General features: G+C 34.4%; 1 protein-coding gene across 2 annotated transcripts; it reads right to left on the reverse strand.

The window, feature by feature from the left end:
• Positions 1 to 377: 377 nt before the first annotated feature.
• CLDN18 (claudin 18) lies at positions 378 to 23373 on the reverse strand. Of its 2 annotated transcripts, none has more exons than XM_039364119.1 (5): positions 23070 to 23373; positions 6641 to 6805; positions 4372 to 4483; positions 3561 to 3671; positions 378 to 2151 (listed from the first exon to the last, which is right to left on the reverse strand). In XM_039364119.1, the coding sequence occupies exons 1-5, from the start codon at positions 23275 to 23277 to the stop codon at positions 2010 to 2012; spliced, it is 738 nt and encodes a 245-aa protein (XP_039220053.1). In that variant the 5' UTR covers positions 23278 to 23373; the 3' UTR covers positions 378 to 2009. The 2 variants fall into 2 exon arrangements, with proteins under 2 accessions (XP_039220053.1, XP_039220046.1); XM_039364112.1 differs by lacking the exon at positions 23070 to 23373 and adding an exon at positions 10193 to 10412.
• Positions 23374 to 25088: the final 1715 nt, after the last annotated feature.

Consider the following 25088-nt stretch of genomic DNA (forward strand, 5'->3'; position numbering starts at 1 on the left):
AAAAAGTATACCTATATTTTTCTACTATAATATGATTTGTGTTGGATAATCCATGAGTTATGGAACATGTTTTATTCCTTCAGTCCATAGTTTCAACAGAGAAACTAACAGCACTATTCTTTCTTCCTGCAACTTTAGTGGCCATCAAGAGTTCATTTGCTTTGTTTTCTTTTGACAAAATTGAATATAATGTAATTTTGATGAAGTCACATACTGTAGACCTCTCTCACATCATTCCTTCAAAAATCAGATGGACACTCAGATTTTTAACTTCTTATGGAAAATTCTGTAAAGTTTGATTTGCATTATGAAAATAATAGAACTGCACAATTTTCAGACATGTTATTAATTTTAAACACAACAGGTGGCAGTCAATATTTTTGGAATAATGGCAATAATGAAGTTTTATTATTGGAAATGGAACACAAAACAGTAGCATTAACATTTGTCAAATTAATAACTATTAAGATAATATCTATCAAAAGAATTTTAACTAAGTTACAATTCTATGCATGTTAAACAACCCAAATTCAAAACATTTATTTTAGTTATTTTGCCTTTATATTTTATGTGCACTTAAACTCAAAACTACTAGCTATTGAAGAAAGTTGATGATCATTAGAATAGAGTGAGAAATATGGCCCATCGGAATGTCTGAATGATTATACAGATCTTGAACCGTCATAAAATGTAGAAAAAACCATGTGAACACTTAAGCCAGTTTTAAAATGAAGTAATATAAAACAATGTTAAAAAGTGTATATTGGAAAAAACAAACTCACAAAATATATTCTATTAAAAATGCCTCCAAAATTATGTGGGAAAGGAAAACTGCACTAGAAAACATAAGCATGAATACAAGTCTCTAGATTTCTTTGAAGTTTCTGCTGATTATAAACATTTGCAACTTAATTCAAAAGAGAAATTTAGCAAAAAAAAAAAAAAAAAACACCTATACATCCAAAATACTATCAGGGGATAAGAAATGGTCTAACTTTTGAGTTTGCTATTTTCCATCTGTAGCATCCTAAACAAGAAGATAGGATGATGCAGACCAATGTTACCTTAGTAATACACTCTCAAGAAAATATGATGTGATACTAATGTTGCAAATTTATTTTGTCAGTAGAGTATTCAAGACTCAAGTGTAAGAATGACAAGATAATTGTATCATACAAGATGCATGGCTGAAAGTGTATTCAAAAATAAAGGAAACATTTGCTATAAGCAAGCTAGAACAATTGACATCTTATTATATCAGGTTTTTTTAAGAATGAATGAAATAAGAAGAAAACACACTAGGACATAATATTTGTTGAAATAGAGCAAGGGTATTTGTTTTAGCAATTAATCCTACTTCATATTCACCCTAAATTAATTCTAATGTTATATATTATTTTTAGAAATTAAAATAAAATATTTTTCTTAACTTGGATTGAATTTTGAACGATTTAGGAAAAACATCCAAGTAGTTTATCAAAGTATGTCCAAAACTGTAAAGCTGTGTTTTTCAAGCTTGGGAACTTTAAAATATGTGGACTTTAACACCTAGAATTCCTTAGCCAACATGGGAATTTGTGAGTTGAAGTCCATGAATCTTAAAGTTCCCAAAACTTTAAAACTTTGAAAAACACTGTTATAAAGTCTCAAAGCATGAACCTGTAATAGATTCAATATTGTACACTGCAATGATGCTCCGGTTTTTTACTATATAGTTACACCTATTTAAAATATAGTAAATTGTCAATGGAGTGTTTTCAACTCTCTTTGAAAAGAAAGCAATTATTTTCAGGGGGATATAATCAATTCATTTCAAGCTTACCACAATATTTACAGTCATAAAGCAAACATTAATAAACAACTAGAGAAGAGATTTCCAGCATCATAAAGACAAACTCAAGAATAATTCAAAGAGAGATGAGCAGTACCATTAGCACTTTGCTCTTAGTTTGGACTAAAGCTAAAGTTTTAACAAATTGAGTGTGGAGCCATATAATAACAGGCAATTTCTATACATAGTCATATTTTGAAGGGTAGGAACGTCTTCCTTCATCACTTTTGACAGTATTATTATCCATTACAGGAGTCTTCTTGGTTTCATAAGCAGTTCCAGATTTATACCCAGCAGACTTGTAGGAGACTGCCTTGTAACTGAAAGAGAAGTAAATCAAGGTGTCATTTAGTGGAAGTGGAAGCCTATCCTGGAGTTATCTGTCTGAATAACCATTTGTCTGAAATGGTATAGGGTTTCCTGCCTGAACAGGGGGTTGGACTAGAAGACCTACAAGATCCCTTCCAACATTATTATTATTATTATTATTATTATTATTATTATTATTATTATTATTATTATTAACAATAACAACAACAACAACATCTGCACTGTTCTTTTCAGTACAGTTCTCTACATTTCATAAATATCCAGGGTCTACATAACAAATATAATATTAATGGCCCTCTGTCAGCTTCCCACGGTAAACCATACAGCCAGATGATCTAATTTTACTTTATTCCAAATTTTTTTGACAGAATCTTGCAAATCTGAAAGTACATTTCTCTCTGCCTGTCTCCTTTATAGCAAGGAAACTAGGTAGAGTCTTTTCTGAGTTACAAGTTAATCTGTCTTTTATCTGCCTTTCTTTGGCAACATCTCTTTGTCCAGTCTCCCAAGGTCTTTCTTACTTACCAGTATTCTCTCTCAGTCACAATAAATTAAAACTATGTAGGCTTTATATACCTATTTAGAACTAGGCAATCAATTATCTCCACCCAACTGAGAGACTCCACACTAATGTCACAATTTGTCCCATCCTTGTTCACAGGCTTGGGCAACAATGCCAATGCCAAGTAGCTACTCACTACTTTAATTTTCTAACATTGCCCCATTTGCCCAACATAACATTGCTCCAAGCATTACATGAAAATGAAAAAAGTCAATGAAAATAACAAAATGTTCCAACACTAAAATGATAGATAATCAACTGGAAAAGGAGAGGAGAATGGGGTGTTTTTTTGGAGCTTTGCAAGCTTTACAGGGAATAGGGTGGCTTAGCCATATAAAGTCAAGCTTCATCACTAAAGAGCTGGTCTTATTGTGATGTTATTGTGGGAGAAATTTGCATGCCTAAAACTTCATTTGTATAAGCAACCTCATTGTCCATCTGAATGGGTTATCTACCTGAATTACATTTGAAAACATATTAATAATCTGATCTTTTTCCCACATTAAATGTGACTTTCTAGGAGTTTATAAAAGTTGGCCTTTACTGGATATCTACTAAAGAAATCAACTAGAAGGAAAAAGCAATATACGGACAGTTAATACTGAAACAAATTTATATGCCGTAGTTTTTTCCAGAACTGTCATTTAAGTACTGTCTTGATTATCTCCTGCTTCTGATTTTAAACATTGCTTGTTGATTATTATTGCTGAGAACTACTTTTTCTCCTCTTTCTGTAGAAGTGGATCATATTTTTTTTAAAAAAAGATAGAATAACTGAAAAGAATCTTCCATAGTCCTTTGTTACACAACATACAACATATAAGAATAGGCACTCACTGGGTCTCCTCGGGTACCAGTCCTCGGCAAGCAACACACATCAAAATGCCTCCCACAAAGGCCAGGCCTCCAGCAACCCATCCCACAAAGAGAGCAGCACCAAATGTGTATCTGCAAAATTAAAAGGCAGGACTTAATTTTCTAAATAAACTGGGCCAAACTAAAATAGTTCTGGATTAATTCCACTGAAATCAGATGGGCTTAAATCTGGGATGTCTAATTTACCCTACTAGCTGCAATATGACTAAAGCAGCCCCTCCCCCATACATCGTATGCAGCTCCTGATTAACTTGAATGTGACTCCCAGAATCTCTTCCCCAAATGCTACCAAATTATAATTTCTAACATGAGAGGGTAGAAAAAAATATTACATATATTAATCATGTTAATGGGGTTTAAATAGATAATTTTAATATGTGTTTGTTAGGGCTTCCAAACTCAAGCATTGACTCTGGGCAACATATAAGAGAAACAAAGAATACACAGGAAAAAAAAGTAACCATGCAATGTTAATAAAACTTCAATATATAAAATATAAAATGATGACCAAAAGGCACTGCCTTGTCAAGTCTGGGTCCAAATGCCTGGGGGAAAAGCCAAGGCTTAATAGATGAATTACAATTTTGCTTTGGAAATTTCATTTATCTGATTGTAGTCCTGATTGCGGTTCTTCTTCCTGTTCCTCGAGGTTATTCTCACAGCCCATTACACGGAGAGTGAAAAGATTATTAAAATGAGCTTACTATTTCAGTGCTGATATTAGGAAAACAGCAACAACATTTTCCTTCTAAGCACTGTGGGCTGAAATTACCTTACTGAGAGTGACTGCATCATTCCTGGTTGGTACATATTAGCTGTTGACATCCAGTAGTCTGTGACAAGCATGTTGGCGAAAACAGATACTCCACAGATAGCACAGATACCTATCAAAAAGAACAGAGATCCTTAGTATTAGGTCCAACGACTCTGTAGCTTATCAAAACTTTAAAAACCTTTTTTATTTACTATGTAATTACAAACAGGGCATGATCATGCAACTGATTTTTTTTTAACCTCCACTTACTTTACTAGATTAAAGCTCTATTTCTCAGGAAATATGCTGACACAATTTATTTTGGGCAAGTTTACTTCATTGCAATGTTTGTGAAGTTTAAGAATAGCATAGCTATTCTTTCTTTGAAGGGAAGAACTGGCTCCTTCTAAGCTGCCAGCACGAGTAAAGCTCTAGCTTGGTAAAAGGAAGCTGCCCGGGAAAATCAGGGGCATTGAAGGTCGACCTGGAAACACTTTCATGCCCTGAAAGCAGACCCTCATCTCTGCCTTGGTTCATGGGGCCACCCTCACCACCATTGCCTGTCCTCACCCCCATGTTGGCCACCAGGGACTAAGACTGACTCCTGGAGCAAATCTCTTTGAGTGACCAGGCATGCTCTCAAAGCAGCAGCACCACCGCCTTGGTCACTCTGGCTCTGGAGGAAGCCTCTGGGTCATCAGAGGCAGAGGAGAACGAAGACATGTTGGCTCCAAACAAGCAGCCTCTCAAAAGCCGCAGCAATGGCATCAGTCAGCGGATGCTACTCACGTGATCTGTACATTGGAAGCTCCCTAAAGCTCTCCCCCACTCTGTAAAGGGCTTTCGACTGGAGCCAGAGCTATACATGAGTTCCAGCAATTTTTTTTTTTTACAAATTAGTCATGCTATTAGTCACATAGTCTATCCTCAAACCATGATCATCTATAGCTAGGAAGGAACAGTGACCAATTATCTTCATACTCTGTTTATGAGAGTCCCAGGGGGCTTTGCTTATCAATTACTGAATTGGGTAATGATATATAGATAAACTATGGATCCAATCCAGCAAAGAACACCTTTTATCAATTTATAACACAAGTGAATGAAAAGGTGTCCAGTTCACTAGATTTCTAATTATACACTATACACTGAAGTACTACATAGGAGCAAATGCAGCTGTCCTTGAATCACATCAGTACCATTACCCTGAGTTTTGCTAGAAACCAAACATTAAATTATTGTTCCCTTCTATTCTGTGTTGGTCAAATTGGACCTAGAATTTATCATCCAGTACTGGGCACCACATTTTAGGAAGGACAATGACAACTGGAGTGTGTTCAGAGGGTAGCAACTAAGAAGAATTCAAGAAGACATTAGACCTATCTTCAAGTACTGAACAGCTATCATGCACAAGATGGACACAATTGTACAGAGTTGTTCCAAAAGGAAATAAAAACATTGAACAATGGACTTGCATTAAAAAAAATTGAGCTAGACATCAGGACATCTTACTTCCTGAGAAGAAGTAAGTAAAATAGACTGCACTGAGGGATTATAAAGTCATCTTCCAAAGAGTTATTAAAGTAGAGTCTAAATGGTCTTCTATTTGGCATGCATAATAGTGGATTCCTGTACTCAGCACAAGATTGAACTAGACGATTTTCAAAGTCCCTTCTAACTCTTGCATCCTCTGATATTGTACTGCATTTAGAACATCCAGGGGAATTCTGTCAGTCATTTTCTCAATAAATACTTTAAAACAGACTGTGAAATTGATTGAAATCATTATAAGCAAGATACACAGCAATATAGGAAATAGCAGGCAACAATCCTCTCTACCCCCTTCCCTGAAATCTTCACAATGGGCTAGCAGTGAATGGAGGGTGCGATGATGGTAGTTTGGTCAGCATTTGTAGCTGAAGGGGTGGGTGTCAGTACATGTGATGACCTTTTCACAAAAAATCTTTTTCATTGCAATTCTCTGCAGCCTCAAATATGAGAAGGTGTCTGAGATGTGATCGTCTGATATGGTTCTCATAAGACCAATGATGATTCATTACTAAAGCCGTAAATGCCTATTTGAAATGGATATGAAAACTGGCCTGCTAACGTAAGTTTATAGGAACCTTATGCAATTTTTAGTGATTGGGAAACGGGGGGGGGGATATGGTTAACTAACAGTCCTTGAGACTACTTAAAACATTTTAAAATGTTCACCACCTCTTAATTTCAAATACCTCTTTAAAAATAGATGGCATCTTTGAGCCCAATGGAAACTCTAACTCACCAGACACAATGCACATGACTCCAGCAGCCAAAGTCATGCTTGCCTTTGCAGAGTCTTCCATGTTGCCCATCCGTAAACATTTCAGGGAAAAAGTAGCCACCAAGAGACCAAAAGCACCCAGCACAATGCCTACGATCATCAGTGCTCTTACAGCCTGGAGCATAGCTATCAAAAAGAAGAAGAAAATAGTAGAGAAAACATGGAGAAAAAAAGTTTCAAGTGAATGAATACATTAAAAAATTGTTCAAAATTCTGAAGATAACAATGAAGTTCTTTTACCATAGACTCAGGACTGGTAGGAATTACTTTAGAGAAAACTGAATAATCAGTTTGCTGTCACAACGATAATGGACATTAGTGTTGAGGAATTTCAAAGGAGAGAGTAGATAAATTCAGGAAAACTATTCACTATTATCATCTTCAAAGGCCTTTTCTCAATGAATGTCAGCTGCTGGTAGGCTGACAAGCAGAATCTCTGCTGCCTTGAACTATCTAACAAAGCATGTATTTATTTAATTATCAAATTTATATGTGTGCCCATCTCATGAAAAGTAACTATGAGTGGTGACCATCAAAAAAAGATACAAAATATGTCAAATTAATTTTTAAACACACACACACACACATGAGATTTTTGTATCTAGAAGTATCTGAATGTTAATTCCCTGGAAGTATCTGTCATAGCCATAATGGTCATAATGGTCAGCAGCTAGATGCTGATCTAGGCTGAAATTTAGGCAAAGCTAGTGTAGAATATTCATAGGAAAGAAGGAAACAGCTAGACTTAGGAAGCAAATGCCAAGTCTCTTTCAACAATGTTCACATTCATAACTTCTTTTCAGGTGTATCCATTTTTCCTGGTAGAACAACAGTTAGATTGTAAGTCTGTACGTGTATCTCTTATCAATTTTATGTTTGCATATAGCACCTGGAACCTGAAATGTCCCTTGGTTTTTATTATTGTTATTTTCCAACTTGTAGCAACCTGGCATAACCACATTTGGAGTCTTATATCATATCAGCTTTACAATGCTTTTCTCCTCCAAAAAATCAAATTATTTGGTGATTAAATAATCATTTATATAATGTTATATTTATATTAATATTTCAATTATCCAGGGCTGGAACCCTGAAGTTCTGTAAAGGCAACAACCAACCCCTTGAATTCTACTGAAGCCAATTAGTAACCAGTACAGTTCTCAAATGAAAATGTTGTACATCTAGCAGCACATAGGAAAGCGTGCAGAGATAAATCCAATACAACTTCCTTCCACATTTTCAGTTTAACTGGTATTTAGCTGTTTTTTTTCCTGACCTTGGAAATCTTGCCATTAGTCCCTAATTTGTAAAATCTCTTTCTCTTTCTGGGACATAAAAATCAGGGGTACATACCTCACAAGCTTCAGCTTTTGTATCATTACTGCTAATATGAAAACTGGAAAACTGGAAATATATCTGCCAGATAAAAAGCATTTTCTGGCCTATTGCTTCCATACACTGGAAAAGAAGCAAAAGTTCTACTGTTTTGCTCTTCTTTTAATCCAATTTTGGACTGTTCTGCCATACCATAGTCATGCATATACTTAATTGAGGGGGAATTATAAGCATTGGATCCTACTTCTGTAAAGACATGTATAACACGGGACTGTAAATTCAGAAATAAAACATATTCAAACAAGAACTAAAAAACAGAAGTTTTCTGGCATACTTTGTTAATCACTAGATGAGTTGCATGTTTATGTGCTATTTTTTCAAAATTATAATGTGTAAATTGTCTGTTATGAACATAATTTAATTCAGTTTGGGTTGACTTCCTTTCTTCTTTCCTGTTGCTTCAGTAACAGTTCAATGTTTAAAATTAATAGAAGGCCAGAGTTAGATTTGCATAGCTTATAAATGTTGAGATGATGACTCTAGTAATTCTGGAAGGCATATTTATCAAGAACTCATATTATTCCCATTCTTCCTGTTATGAAAGATCTTTACTATTGATTTATTTGTTCCTTCACAAAGAAAAAATATATAACTCATTTGCTAAAAATAACTTCTAACTTCTCAGTGCCTAATACAATAGTTTGTTTTCTTTTAATAATTATTGTATTGTATTGTGATATTATTGTAAACAACCAAGTAAAATTGATACTTTTTACATAGAATTACATAAGAAACTTACTGCATTTTATACAGATTATGTTGTTGTTTGATAATTATTATTTAGAAGTATACTTAGAACCAAAATGATGTAGAACTTCATTTCAGCATATATTGTTATTCCCTCTCTGCCATTTCTAAATTCATTTTGTGATACCAAAATAATATTTTGTGGGGTTTGCATCCTTTTCAATAAATAGGGCTGTGATGAATTTCAGAATTATTATTTATAGAAATGTTTACTGCAAAACTAACCTATTAAATCTCAAAATGTATTTGAAAAAGGGAACCATTATAACATTTGTTAGTAAATCACTAACATTAAGATTAATAGAATCTCAGTCTAGCTCACAACTACTTTATTCATCATACTCCTGTCCAATAATTCCAAGTACACAATATCTTTCTGATGAGAAAACAAATACATCCAGCAAAATAAATAATAAATAAATAAGTAAATAAATAAATAAAAACTAGTAATATGAAACAAAGTGTATCATACTAAACTAAAACCAAATCACACTGATTTTATGTTAGCACTTAAATAAGACCACTAGAAGACTTTCTGTAAATTAGATTTGTAATTTAAATTTCAAGTTAAAATTCCTAACATGTATGTAAATACATATATTTATAATGAGAATCATCCACTGAGGGTACTTTGTACAATAAAAATCTAGAACAATAAAAAAGAACAGTCCGCAAAAAAGAGATATGCGCCCATAGGAAGAAAAAAACATGCCAGACAAAAACAAAATTATTCTAATAGATGCATTTCATTGAGCTTTTTCTAAAAGTTTATTGATCTCAGAGTTGTTTTATAATGTCTAGGGTATTTGTACAACTCAAATGTTAGATCAAGTTCTTTTTTCATAACTGATGTGTGTGTATATCTAACTTCCGTCAAGTACATATCCTCATGAGTTAGGCACATTAATACCATGATAAATTCTGATAAAACTTTAGAAGTTTTAAAAAATTAAAATAACATTGTTTTATTCTCTAATATTTTAAGGCCAGCAATCTACTTTTCACAGTGGAAAATATCAGACTATCCTGGGAGGGAGAAAGTTGATGCATTTTATTCAAATAAGTAGATAATAATTCAATAATATATTAAATTAATCTTAACATAACAAATTAAAACAGGCCCAGAAAGAAACCTAACAACTTTAACATTTTTGACTTCTTCTTTGTAATAGTAACTAGGTTTAAACATTAGTATTTTCTATGCGCTAGTTTTGTAATGACAACCATACCCTTATAAGTACACCTATCTACTTATTGTAGTCAATATCATGCTCATTTATACAGTATAAGCAAGCTGTTTAAAATATTGTATTTGCCAGGTTACAAAAAGCGTTTGCTTTCATTTTATGTCTGCGGTAATTTTGGCCATACCTGGAAGCCCAAGAATTGTATAATAAGGCCGACACTCAGTAAGACCTGAACTCTGACTCACACAAGTCCTCCAAAGGCCTTGATACAGGAATAACGATGTCACTGGGTTATTGTATAAATCCTGGGTGCTCCATGGATCCATCGCTGTGGCTACAATACAGCCCGCAAACCCAAGGGCTGCGACAAAAAAGCCCATCACTTGACAAAGTGTGGTAGACATATTTCCTTCTGCTACCAAAGCTTAAGGTAATGCCAAAGTCCCCTTCACTGTACTAGCAAATTGTGATTGTGGCAGCCCTTATCAAACAGTTGCCATTAATAAGTTTTGTTTGCTCAACCTGTTTTTACAAGATAAAGCAGTTTCACTCCTGGTGAAAGTGTTGAATGTCTCAGGCTGGTGGCGCTAGACTAGAAACTAGAACTTTTCTTACTATTTCCTCCAATAGTCCATCTAGATCAACTGATAGGCAACTTTCTCTGATAAAGTGTTTTGTAGACTCATTATACATACACCTACTGAATTTTTTTGTTTAGCATCATGAGTCTGACACAATATGAATTAGATTATTATGACAAAAGAGATAAGAACAATATATTTATGCTCATTTTTGTTATAATGATCTTTCTCAATAATGTTATTAAAACCTAATTTTGTTTTGCCTTATTCTACTTTTATAAAGCATTGTAATTTAACATTATGTCCATGTTATTAACTGTTAAATAATGTGCAGTTTGATGTTTTGGGAGACTTATTTGGGTGAAACAGTCTCTAATCCACATTAAAGAAATTGAGTGATTTAGGATCTTGGGAATTATTCTTAAATTAGAGTGGTATAATTACATTGATGTAACATTGAACAATGAAAAAATGAGTTTTAATTTTATTTATGCATTTATAAGAATTATATACTGTAGCTGATCATATTATGAACCACAATCCTCAGCAGCTCATAAAAACATGAAAAACAAACGATTTCAATAAAAATAATTGCAAAAAGATGGAGATACTGGGTGTAGGGTAACTTGATATGTTGGAGTTTACAACTTATTTTAAATAAGGAAAGTCATCTGTATAACAAACCATTTAGGAGTTCCCCTAAGCTTATTCACAAATTTCCCACCCATAGAGCACTACTGTGCTATAATTATTCTCATTGGCATCACATCTGCAACATTTGATAAGCACATTCTGAAATTAAACATTAACGTGTCAATAGCTGCTCTTGTGTAGGCGTGCTGAACAGTTAGGACATTTGATCATGAGAGTATTCCAACTAGGGCTGACATTTCTATCAGGCACAATAAGCACAGTATCTAAGACCCAGGAAAATACTTTAATTTGCTTAAGTCAGAAAGAATGAAAATTAAGTAGCTATTTGAGCTATTTAATTTCATGCCTTGCCTTTCAGCATTGAAAATATAAACATATATAGAATACAGATACATAAAATACTAATAAATAATAATTCCAAGAGCTCAATCATATATTAAATGCTCCCAAGAGAATATAGAAAATCATATGAAGTATAATTTTAATACTATTCTATTTATGGAGAATGCTGCCCATGAAAGCAAAAGTGCCTATGGTCCACAAAAATCTCATGCCTACACAATCCCATAATTCCTTCAATTGATCTCATTCAGTAAGATCAGGTTGCATATGGTAAGTGTCTGGAAGGCATTTAAAATCATTATAAAACAGTCTCTGATTTTCACCTCGAAAAATAGTCAGAAGTACTTTCTATTAGTTATGATTAGTTATTTAACTGTAGTCCTGTCTGTACAGCGTTTGCCTTATCTAAGTTATCAGTATGTTCATGACATTCAGACTGAACCATGTTTTAGTCACTTTGGAAACTGTAACTTAATGCAAAATGCAGATATTAATGAGCTCTAAATAATAGACTCATGTGATTAGCCTTCATTGTATTAGTTGCATGGCTTGTTAAAATTCTGGGATTAATTTTAAATAAATTACTTTAAAAACAATTTTCTCCCATAGTGGTTTACTTACATTTTGAAACCAGCACCCAAAACCTTACTAACATTCCCTCCCCATGAAAGAAACTTGGCTGGTCAGCCTGATAGAAAGAGCAATTTTAAAGCAAAGATAGGGGAAGCCTCATTAACTAATTGCTTTTTTAAAATTCTAAATTATTTATTTTCCATGGCATTCACTTAGCTTTTCTACTGAATTTACAAAATAATCTGTAATTAGATGCTAGACTTTAGCACTTTTACCGAACTCAATATATGTTTAATGTTCCCTGCTGCTTTTATTCATTTCTGTTCCTAATATTGTGTGCATGGTTAGAATTGCTTTGAGAGTGTTTTTATTCTTTGTGAAGTGTAACATTGTACCTATTCAAAATGAAATTAAATTATCTAGTATTTAATTAAAAATTAATAATAAAACCTATGGTGGAGAGATTACTTTGAGTTAGCATTTATTCCTGGCAATTGCCTGGATAAGTTCCTGCCATTTTCTTGACATGACTTTTTGGAATTGGTTAACTGTTGCCTTCTTCCTAGGGCTGAGCAATCTCAGCTAGTTTTATAACTCACAATCAACCAGTCTCAACCTTGGTACCTTAACTGCTACACTAAACTAGCTCTTCAGAAACAATTGTACCTGCTGATTACTTGATTGATTCAAATGGGACAGTATCTTACCTCAAGGTTACTGGGGTAAGATACTGCCCAATTTGATTGCATACAAAGCATTCTCTCTTCCAATTCTTGTCCACAACACTCTCTAAATAACTTAGCCTGACAAATAGTGATTGGTCCAAAGTCACCCAATGAGGCTGCATGGGAGAGGGTTGACTTGAAATGGGTTTTTGTGATTCAGACTAAAGAAATTTAACATATAAAGACATCAGAAAATTGCCATAGTAACTCAACTATATTATGGTAGTAATAATAACTGAATGTATTTTGACATATATTCAGACTACATGTTTATAAACCATGGATTATAGAGCACTGGAAAATGACTCTGATCAGGTACTCCCTTTTTGCTATTTTATTTTATTTTTGTGTGATTTTTAAAGGAAGATCTTAGAATTCTTTTTCTGTTCAGCAGATGAATTCTCACATGGATTTTAATGCCAACATCATATAACTGGAAAATAAAAAATATGCACAACTACATGATTTGTCCATAGTTCCATAAATATAGATATATAAAGCCACAGATGAATTACTGACACATCATATGTCATTGGCCTGAATGAGAAATTCTCTCACATGTATTGAGAAAGAAATCTTTATATAAAGACTTCTTTGAAAAAACATAAAGATATAGGAATTAGGACATGAAGTCTATTTCTTTTCCTCAGTAAGTAGCTCTTCAAGTTGACATAAATTTGTCAAACAGCTTTGAGGTGAGTTAAAGGCCTCCCCTACCCTTGGATTTCAGCTCATCTGTACTCCAGTGCTTCAACTCTGACCCAGAAACAAATCCAGCTCTTGAGGCTAAGTGTTTATAATTGTGATACATAAATACATAACTTGTTTTATTTGGCGGTTGTTTTTAACTGTTGTAAACTAACCAGAACTAACTGAGATGGGCAGTCACTGTATGAATATATGAACCTAGTGAAATGGTAGTGGATCCTCTTATTATTTCCAAATGAACCATTGTCAGATCTTAACCTTTTTTGCATATATCTCAAATTAAATGGCTATCTAGCCACATGTAAGAGGAAATGGACCCACCCAGCCACATGGTTCTTAATCTTGTCTTTAACAAATACTAGTTTAAATGTTAAAGCATGTGAGAATCAATAAATCTTGGTAAAAAACGGTTGAAATAAATTCTTAGAGGAGAACCCAATAAAAGCATATTTAATGTACTCATATGGCTATTTTTTAAGGTAGACAAATTTTGGGGCTATTTGAAATTTTGAGAATATGTGTTGGATACAACCAAAAAATGGTCTTAGTCATTCAAAAACTTATATTTATCAGAGGACAATTTTAATCTTTCTGTGAATGCTTTCTGGCACAGTGATTAGAATGCAGTATTGCAGGCTAATTCTGCCAACTGCCAGCAGTTTGATCCTGAGCTCAAATTTGACTCAGCCTTCCATCCTTCTGAGGTCAGTAAAATGAGAGCCCAGATTGTTGGAGGCAATATGCTGACTCTGTAAACTGTTTACAGAAGGCTGTAAAGCACTGTGAAGTGGTATATAAACCTAAGTACTATTGCTATTTGTTACAAAATAACAAATTATGTGAAAGCTTATGTAAAACCTAATTATGATGGTGTTGATGAATAAGACCATAAGAAAACCTAATCAAGGGAGAAGAACATAGCTCTAAAATAATAGAATACCATGCGCTAACATCAGCAACAGTGGGTGGATGACTAGTCAAAACAAAACTTTTTAGTGTAAATTACAAACATTTTCGTAGCCAATTCTACTGTTCAAATATCTGTTGCCAGGCATTAAACTCTGTGCTTTATTGGAAGGAAGCAGGTACAGAAACAAATTGTCCTTTCAATTTTGAAGGTGAAAAGGATTCATCTTAACTTTTAATGTTTAAACAATACATTCTGTTATTGAAACTTGGTGAAAGACTGTAAATAATATTATACGCAGATCTGACTGGACTTAAATGGACTTGGAACGAGACTGTGGAAGAGCTGCAGATAGCCCATGTTTGAGATCACAGGAGAAAGATGTGCAGTAAGGGATGCTCATTTGATATCTGATTATTTTATCCTTTTGCTGAGACAATTCTATTTTATGGTCTCCATGGTCAGATTTAACACTAAGTTGTTTCCTATGCAAAATAGGCATTCTGTAAAGTTAAATCAAAGTATATGTAAAAACTCTTATTAGAAAACAGTGACAGTTAAGTAACAAGGTACTCTTCATTCTGAGTTCCAGTTAACAAATTATAGGAAGAGTGAGGGTGGAAGAGTCTCATTTTGAAGTTACCCTTGCAGATAGGAATTGTTCTGGATCCTGCAACAGTTACTGTGCTGTACATTCAAATTCATATGGCATGTTCTTTGTCGGAAAACCACACCCTAATCCCAGTTTCAGCAACCCACACCTTTTTTATCAGCCATTTGTCAGACAAACATGTCTTTGATACTAATCACTGCACCCATTGGAACATTTGAATGTTATCATGGCTGCTCCTAGAAAACTACCTGTTAACTCATGTTGACTTTGTTTTTAGCAAATACAGAACACTCCCACTTGGTGACATCCAGTCAGTTCAAACCTGGAAAAAAAATGCCCCACCCTTCTGAAGAGTGAAAGATGAATAATTACATTCCCTGAGATAATCTGGATGTTTTTTTTAAAAAAAATGAAATAATTCTTTAAATATGAAAACTATTTAGTTTAAGTCTTGGGTTAAATTGCCAGGTTCGTTTAGGAGTTAATTCTGAGAGCAGATGTAATTATCACATTCCACATGTATAGAAGTACTTTTTTGCATTTGGTCCCCCATATCCTCATTAGGCATTGTATATTCTATAAAAATGCAGCAGTACGGACGAGACCAATAATACCAAAGGGTTCCCCAATCTGGAATGATTTCCTATATTTACAGAATGACCAGTATTTATTCTGTTAACAAACTCCATCAATGATGGATATTGTGTGGTCCTGAAAATATTGTTGGTTTCCAACTCCCTCTGTTGCTAGCAAGTGATGAATGATGATAAAAGCTGAAGTTCAGTAATGTCTGACGATCCACATATTGAATGTTTCTGATTATGTTTAATTTGAAGTGCCATTATTTTCCAAATGAATGGCAAATAAAGCAATTCCAATTTTAGACATCATGCATGAACTTAATAGTATTTTATTCCTTAATTACACTAGACCATAACTATGTATTGCCATTGGGAGTATAATTCTTTAATTTAATGATCACCATTTTGTCCATTCTCACCAAGTATCCTGCCATAATGCCATGCCAATATTTATAAGAACTTAACTATATGGAAGAATATTGGGGAAGGATGCCTGTGAGGATCATCAGTGTTTTTAAAAAATATACGGAGTATCATGAAAAATAAGGAAATAAACTTGGAAATGATTTTGTGACATCTAGAATCTAGAATCAAAAATGATTTTGCTGAAATATCTGCAAATATAATATTTGATCCATAAAAATGGTTGACCAAGAATCCACAGAATGTTGTAAAATGGGTAGATAGGTCTGTAAGGGAAGCATAGTTGTATTAAATTACATTATGTTAATTTGTATGTGATTAGTAATTGTTATTAATGCGAGCTTTTTACAGATTGTTTATCCTTTTGTTGTTTACATTGCTTTTTGTTTAGAAAACAGTGTTATAGCAGATAATAGATAACAGGCCCTTGAGGCTTCATTTGGGAAGGAAACACAATACTTCATTTGAGAAGTACAAATACCGAAAGACAAATGAAATAATTTTTAATAGTGGTGGTTCAGTCAGTCTTGAATCTTATGGAAAAACTCATGGAAGCATCCAACATGATATTTTAGTATCATTTAAAGCTGTTTTATATCATTACCTTAACAAAATAACTTTTAGATTCAAAGCAAAATCCTCATTAAGGAAGTTTAGGAGGTTTGTGAACATGTATCACAATACATTTATGACATCACCCATCCTTTGTAGATTTTACAGAAGTGTGCTGCTTTCTTTAAATCCATTGGTATTTGTATATCACATTTTTTCTTCTTATCATTTCTATAGCATTTTTTACTACTTTATAGTCCTAATTTTAATTTTAGTCTATTCACTGCATCATTTTCCAATATTACACATAACACAAAAAGAGAATAAGAAATAGAAGTAAAATAAATTAAAGTCAAAAATAATATTAGCCCAATCCTAAATTTAAAGCAACACTATTTAGTATAACTCTCCATGCCTTTCTATCCTTGAAACCATCTTTACTTCCACTACATCTATATACTGCTTCAAATATTGCATCTTGTTCTTTAAACATCTCTCTTCTTTTGAGAATCTGATTAGCTCCATCCAACCATGAATTTCTCAGTCTTGCAAGACAGACCACTTGCAAGTATGTCCTAGTTGGTGGAATGTAGGAAATGATATATTAATTTACAAGGTGGACTCTAGATTACAGGTTCTAGCTTGCATAGATATTATGAAAATCTTTAGAGCAAAACTGGGTTTGATTGCACACACAGAAGATTGGTCAAATTGTGTCAAACATGATTGGTATTTGGCCTTTACTATAAGCAGGGAGTTGTATAAGGTAGGGTCCAACTAAGGCTAATATCATTTTTCTTTATGTGAAAAAAAATAATTGCCAAGATGCACCAGATTCCACTCTAGAAATCATTAGGAATGGGACAGAAAACAAAAGAGTTAGCATAGTTATAATACTTTATAAATCTATAATGCATTAATATCTGGAATAGGGTATATAGTTGGAGACACCACACTAAAAATGATATAAGTCACCTGGAAAGAAATTCAGCAACCAAAATAAATGGGAGATAATTTTTTCTATAATAAGAAGCTGGACCATTTGGGATTCTTGAGTTTGTAAAAAAATTAAAAGACCACAGAGAACCACAAGGTCTATGGCAATGGAAAAGAGGATAAGGATTTTTTTTTTCACCGCTTCCAAAATACTAGTACTTCTAATCATTTGATAAAGCTGCCTGGAAGAAGGTTAAAAAAATAAGAAAGGCAGCACAGCCCATTATTGAGTTGTGGAACTGACTACCATAAAATTAGGTCATAGCACTAATTTGGATGGCTTTGAAAGGGGACTGAATAAATTCATGGTGTTTTACCAAGTGCTATTTTCAAGATTTAATATTATCTTCAGACTTGAGGCAGCATATCAAAGGATAATATGTCAGGGCTGCAAACAATGTTGCATTTGTTTCCCTTGGTGGTCAACATGAATGAAAACATTCCCGCTAAGAAAACAAGGTTCCCTAGGTGGTGAAATTTACCTTCATGCAAATAAATACAAGTAGACAACGAATCAACAAACACCTAGAGGCAAACAAAGTCATTACTAAAAGCCAACATGGGCTTGTCAAAAATAGATCATGCTAGACAAATCTTATTGCATTCTTTGACCAAGTGACAAAATTAGTGGATTAGAGGAATGCTGTGGACATAATTTACTTGGATTTCAGCAAGGCATTTGATAAAGTAAATCACAACCTACTACTTGATAAGATAGAAAAATGTGGGGTAGACAGCATCACCACTAGATAGATCTGTAGCTGGCTGACTGGCTGTACTCAGCAAGTGGTCCTCAATGGAACTGCATCTACATGGAGGGAAGTGTGTAGCGGGTGCCCCAGGGCTCTGTTCTGGACCCAATGCTCTTCAACATCTTCATCAATGATTTGGACAAGGGGATAAATGGGGAACTCATCAAATTTGCAGATGACACCAAGCTGGCAGGAATACAACACTCAAGAAGACAGGCTTAAGATACAGAAGGATTTGGACAGCCTTGAACACTGGGCACTATCTAACAAAATGAAATTCAATGGTGAAAAAAGCAAGGTTCTACATTTAGGCAAGAAAAACCAAATGCACAAGTACAACAAAGGTGGCACCTTGCTCAACAGTGTGCTGCAGCTGCCAAAAAGGCCAACACAGTGCTAGGCTGCATTAACAGAGGGATAGAATCAAGATCACGTGAAGTGTTAATACCACTTTACAATGTCTTGGTAAGGCCACACTTGGAGTACTGCATCCAGTTTTGGTCACCACGATGTAAAAAAGATGTTGTGACTCTAGAAAGAGTACAGAGAAGAGCAACGAAGATGATTAGGGGACTGGGGGCTAAAATATATAAAGAACGGCTGCTGGAATTGGGTATGTCTAGTTTAATGAAGAGAAGGACCAGGGGGGACATGATAGCAGTGTTCCAATATCTTAGGGGCTGCCACAAAGAAGAAGGAGTCAAGCTATTTTCCAAAGCTCCTGAAGGCAGGACAAGAAGCAACAGGTGGAAACTAACCGAAGAGAGAAGCAACCTAGAACTAAGGAGAAACTTCCTGATAGGGAGAACAATTAATCAGTGGAACAACCTGCCTCCAGAAGCGGTGAATGCTCCAACACTGGAAGTTTTTAAGAAGAGACTGGACAGCCATTTGTCCGAAATGGTATAGGGTTTCCTGCCTGAGCAGGGGGTTGGACTAGATGACTTCCAAGGTCCCTTCCAATTTTACTTTACTGTTACTACTAACTCTGCTGCTCAGCATACCAAGGTGGAAGACACCAGCAGTAGAATCAACAATGTCCTAGAATCCTTCTTTGATTTGAAATATCCTACTGAAATTCCTGCAGATTCCAATACATATTTAGTAAGGTATAAGACATCATGTGAAAGTTAAAGTAGATAATGGCAAATTATATTACCTAGCATAGAGAACATGGGATATGGGGAAAGAAAGAATCAGAACTATCACACTTGATTTTGGGGGGTAAATTAATGGCTGCTTAGCTAAGCATGTATTGATTTGGGGTATAATTCCCAGGATTGAGGTATGACTATTCAATATTCTATAACAGTATAAATGGCTTCAGGATTGTGACACCAAAAGGTATAGTACAATTTTCCTTTTAAAATATATTTTTCACTAGCACATCTTTTTTCTTTGTAAACCACTAATAATTTGGAAAATACAGTCTTTCAAAAAAAATCAAAGATGTTTTTGTTTGAAAATAGGAATGGAAGGGCAGGGGTTGTATAGGAAGATAATGGAGAAAGCAAATGCATTTAGGTTGCCTGGCTACTCTACTCCAGCCTTACTGTTTTTATTCACTATGACACTATTGTTCATAATATAAATTGCCATTGTCAGAATAATAAATAGGGCTTCATAATAGAAATACTGGCAAACCCATTAACTATGTCCAAGCAAGTGAAGTAGCTCTAATACAGAAATGGGTGGGACTCAGTTAAGGCAAGCTTATTCCTCTGAATTGTGGATTTTTTACTGCTTTAGCAATAACCATTGTTATAATATGACTTTTTATAGTTATTTTACTTTTGCTTTCCATTATTTGTTCTAAATGGTGGAAACGACATCTCTATCAGAGCCCACCCCCACATTACTCCTCTCGCTAAAAATGGAGCTATGCCACTGGAAAGACTATTATTTTGTGTCTATACTCAAGAGATTAGAAATAACACACAACAATATAAGCAGAAAGAATTTTTGTTTCTTTATACCTTTAAAAATTAGTCTGTCTCTCAAATATACAAATTATAATTTTAAATATATTAAATATAAATATAATGCATATCCACAGATACACAGACACATTCCCTTTATCTTAAGAGTAATGGTTATAAAGTAGAAATAAACATGAAGACAAATAAGTGTGGAAATGCTCACACGAGCACACACACACACACACACACACACATACAGAAACACACAAATAGTAACAAACATAGACACAGAAAAAGTATCAAAAGATTTCTCTATTTCTATGGGTGAGGAATTTACATGCTAATTGATTTTGTCTGTAAGGACTTTAGGATGACAAGTTAATTAAAAAGATTTACATGGTGCTGAACCTTACAAAAAACACTCCTGGCTTGTGCATTGGTGCTACTTTGGTCAAGAAATCTATGATAGCTTTGCCTCCTATCTCCCTCAAAACAAGGTCTATTCTCAAGTGATTCTTTCTTAATTTAAGAGACAGGGGAAATGAAGTACATACAACATTTCATATTTTACCTCACAGCTGCCTTTGTTTTCTTATTTTGAATGTTAAACATTGGTAGCAAAAATGTATTTCCCTTCAGCCAAGAAAGGAACTTATAATCACATCACCTACTGTATATATTAAAGCATACTCAAAAACATCACTTGGCGACATTTGTTCAGGGAGACATAAAGTAGTTAACAAGAGATGACTTAGACCAAACTTATGTTGCTTTTTAATCATAATTTGAGAATTCAAAATAATTGCAGCATTTTAGATTGAGGCTTGTGGCTTATTTATCTCTTGGTTTTATCTTACTGTTATTCTGAGAGCTCATTTTTAATGTTTTAATGTAGGATTTGTGAAGTACCTAATATCATGGGAGGTAAAGACTGGAAACAATAAAAGCTAGTGTAAACATATTATACTAATGTGTGTGCGTGTGTCCAGTTACATTTATATCTATATCATATTTATATATGTAATGCACATTTGTGTTATTTAAATGTCTAAGTCTGGCTGTGCACTATGCATTTAATTAATCTAAGCTCGGCAACTCCCAACGAACAGTTAAAAAGAACATCAATAATAAAATGCAATACGCACATATACCTATTAAAACTGCAACATTATGATAATGAAGACAAATAATCAAATATTATCTCATTTCTGCCCACCTGGTACATTTGGGCAGAGTGAGTGCTCTCCATGTCCCTTCAATTAAAATGTCATATAAGCCGCTGTCACACCCTTTGCCCTCTGTAGCAGCAGCATCCAGAGATACAGAAAGCACCCACTCTCTTGGGTTCTGGTGGAAGGCCTACAAACAGATTGTCCCTGTGAATCCCCTATCAGGCTTAGCATATCTTTACTGTTTTCATTCATATGGTTGTCTTAGTCAGAGCTGTCTTATCTTGTTTGTGTGTTTTTAATTAAATAAATAAACATCGGATTCCATTATTCTCACTTGCCTCTGTTTCTAGCCATTTACTAGTGCCTGTGATACTTCTTTCATTAAAATATCACCTTTCCCACTTCCTCTCTTTCCAAGACCAAACATCACATTTTGTGGTTGAATGAATAGAACACAACTATCAGTTTTTAATTTATATCTGTCCAAGGGAAGAAACCTAAAGAGGATCTTTATCCTGAGCAACACTAGGCATCCCCAATAGTTCTGCCAATGCCCTTGTTAACTGTCCGAATTTAGCTTCCGGCTCCCTGGATTTCCTCCAGTGTCCCAGCAGTCTCTGCAGCAAATGTGGTACCCTGATCTGGAGCTCTTCTCCAATGGAGAAGATATACTTCTGCCTCATCCTACTTGAGCCCCAGCACAACTGTTGTATAATAAATCATAAAGTTATCATTATATAATGTTAGATAATAGAACTGATTGAGGAATCACAAATATTGAGATTGTATTCAGAAAAACAAGAAATTCTATAACTTTTGTATGGCTGAGAGAATACAAAATGTATTTCCAAAAACAAGTCTTTTCAGTGAAGATGATATTATTATTATTATTATTATTATTATTATTATTATTATTATTATTATTATTATTATTATTATTTGACATTAAACTACAGACTCTTTTTCAGTTTCCCTAAAACACAGGAGCCAAAGGTATATACAAGTGCTTTTGTTTTCCATGATCTGGTCATCAGGAACAAAACTGAGAATACCTTTGAGTGACTCCAAACAATAAAGTGACTCCAAACAATAAAATAACAGACCTAAACTAATCTTAATACTCCTTTAAGATACGTAGGCTTATAAATCTTTAATTTTCCATGAGATTTTGTTCCATTTTCTTTTCCATTTTCCATTTTGTTCTCCCATTTTTGGGAGCAATAAAATAGCAAAAATGTTAGCTTCTGTTGCTACCTGGTGACTTATGCATTCATATATTCAACTTTTGGCCCCAGACAATCTTTGAATTGCAACAGTTTGTTCAAATTTTAATGCAGATATTATTAAATGTAGAGAAAAGAAGCAGCAAAACTAGCCAGATGGATCTGCTTAGAAATGCATATCATTAGTCAAGAGATCAAGATACCAAGAATCAAATGCAAATCTCGCAGTCAAGAGCAATCTGAGTACAAAAGAAGAGAAAGTCTTGGTAGCATCTAATTCAATAGCATTTTCATTTCATTCCTGAAATTCTTTTGAACTACCTTAAGGCGCATTTCCTACCTGGTAGTCCAAGGATAGTCAAATATGGGCGGCACTCTGTAAGACCATTGCTCTCGGTGCTGCAGGTACGCCATAACCCCTGGAAAGTATAGACCTGCGTGATAGGATTGTTCGTAAGATCTTGTGTGCTCCACTGGTTCATGCAAGTAGATGTAATAATTCCAGCAACCCCTACCAGGCATATCATAAAGCCCAAGTTCTGTAACATAGTCACAGGCACGTTTGCAGCTTCTGCTGAAAATGGGCTTGCAAGGTATAATAGTAGGCCTGTGTTCTCCTCTGCTTACCTGTCAAACAGAAAGGGGCTTTTACTGATAGGTGGCTGCACACGTCACTAATGGGACAGGAAATCTGCCCTGTGCCATACAGACTCGCCCTGTTCCCTTTATCTGTTTCAGTTAGATTATTTGCCCCGATCGGTACCAAGGGCCATTTGTTACTCTTTCTTCCAGTGCCTTGCTCTCTATTTACTTTTTGAGGGTAGTTTTCATGACTAATTGAAAGGGTTGGCATTAGCTGAGCTTGGCAAGCAGCATTCTAGAAAGAAATGTCAGTTGTACTGCTAACACAGAATTATTTAACATAAAAACAATACTAGGTACTACTCTCCTTTTAGAATATAGTTTACTGCTATAGTTTGAACGTAGTTTACTGCTAAAATTATAGATTAGCATGCAGGCAATATGAATATACAGACTCTGATTTTAGCCATATACTCCATGCTCCAGTAAGGTGTTATTTCTGTTGAAATACTTGAAATGGTGAAAACTAGATTTATAAGATAATAGAATTACCTTCATTTTAAATGTACATTGCTAAAAGTATCATTCTAATTAAATCCTATAACCCTTAATCAGAATTAATGATACTTATTCATTTTTCTGTTTAAAAATTATAATTGTCATGTTTTTTTTCTTTTTAAAAAAATAGCAGCATCCAAAAGAACAAGAGAGCAGAAATTTTTCAGCTAGAAACCAAGTAGGATGGAGTTTGGGGAAATATTGACTGCCAAGAAATTCCACATTTCTCATGTCCAGTCACCCTACCTATAATGCAGAACTTTGTGATACTACAACATTAATCAGCCTATGACTGAATTTCATCCTGTTTTCTTGATACTGAAAATTACTTCATCCAGAAAACATCTGTTCTATTAGCTGATTATTACAGTATGAATTTTGGCTCCTTTATGATCTAGAGATGGAAAGGTGAGGGTTATATTTTCTCATTGGCTGTCATAGCAAAGATGAAAAAGTCAAATCAACAATAAAAACTAAATGTATGGGGTTTTTTTTTCTTCTGTTCAATTGTGTCTGATTCTCAGAGACTGTCTGGACAAGTCCCTGAAGTTTTCTTGCAACATTTTTCAGAAGTGGTTTGCCATTGCCTCCTTCCTAGGGCTGAGATAAAATCATGGTCCAAGATTACTAGCTTATACCTAAGGTGGGACTATAACTCATGCTCTCCTGGTTTCTAGCTCGATGCCTTAACTATTACAGCAGTCTGGCTTGCTAAACTTAATCATTTTCTGTGAGTTATTTTTTAAACTTGTGAGCCACTAATATCATTGTCCAAAGCAATTTATACCTTTGCTCTCCTATCACATTGCAAGGCAGCCTCTGAAAGATAGAATCAGATTCAAGGATTTTAGAAAATGCAAACCACTGGCTTTGATCTAGGCCTAAGGAACAAACAAAGGAAAGGCCACTTTGTAATTTCCTTTTTTTCTTATCAGAATAGAGGTTTCTACTTGTGCTGATGATATGCTTTTACTGGCAAGGATGTCTTTCGTGACTTTATCGACAAATTAATTGCAACTTCCAAGACATCTTGGTGAACTATCTAAAGCTTATAGAATGGCCCAGAACTGCATCCCATTTGATCCATCTGGGGATAAAATGTGGGTAGGAAGGACAGAAGAGTTGCTAGAGGAGTAATAGCAATAACCGGACAAGAAGGAACACTGACAGAGTGTTCACATTATTATGTGATAGAATAGCATCAGTCACTCATTCACAG

The sequence above is a fragment of the Crotalus tigris genome, unplaced genomic scaffold (assembly GCF_016545835.1).
Source record: "Crotalus tigris isolate CLP2741 ecotype Arizona unplaced genomic scaffold, ASM1654583v1 scf7180000017591.2836849, whole genome shotgun sequence".
In the NCBI taxonomy this organism is placed as follows: Eukaryota; Metazoa; Chordata; class Lepidosauria; order Squamata; family Viperidae; genus Crotalus; species Crotalus tigris.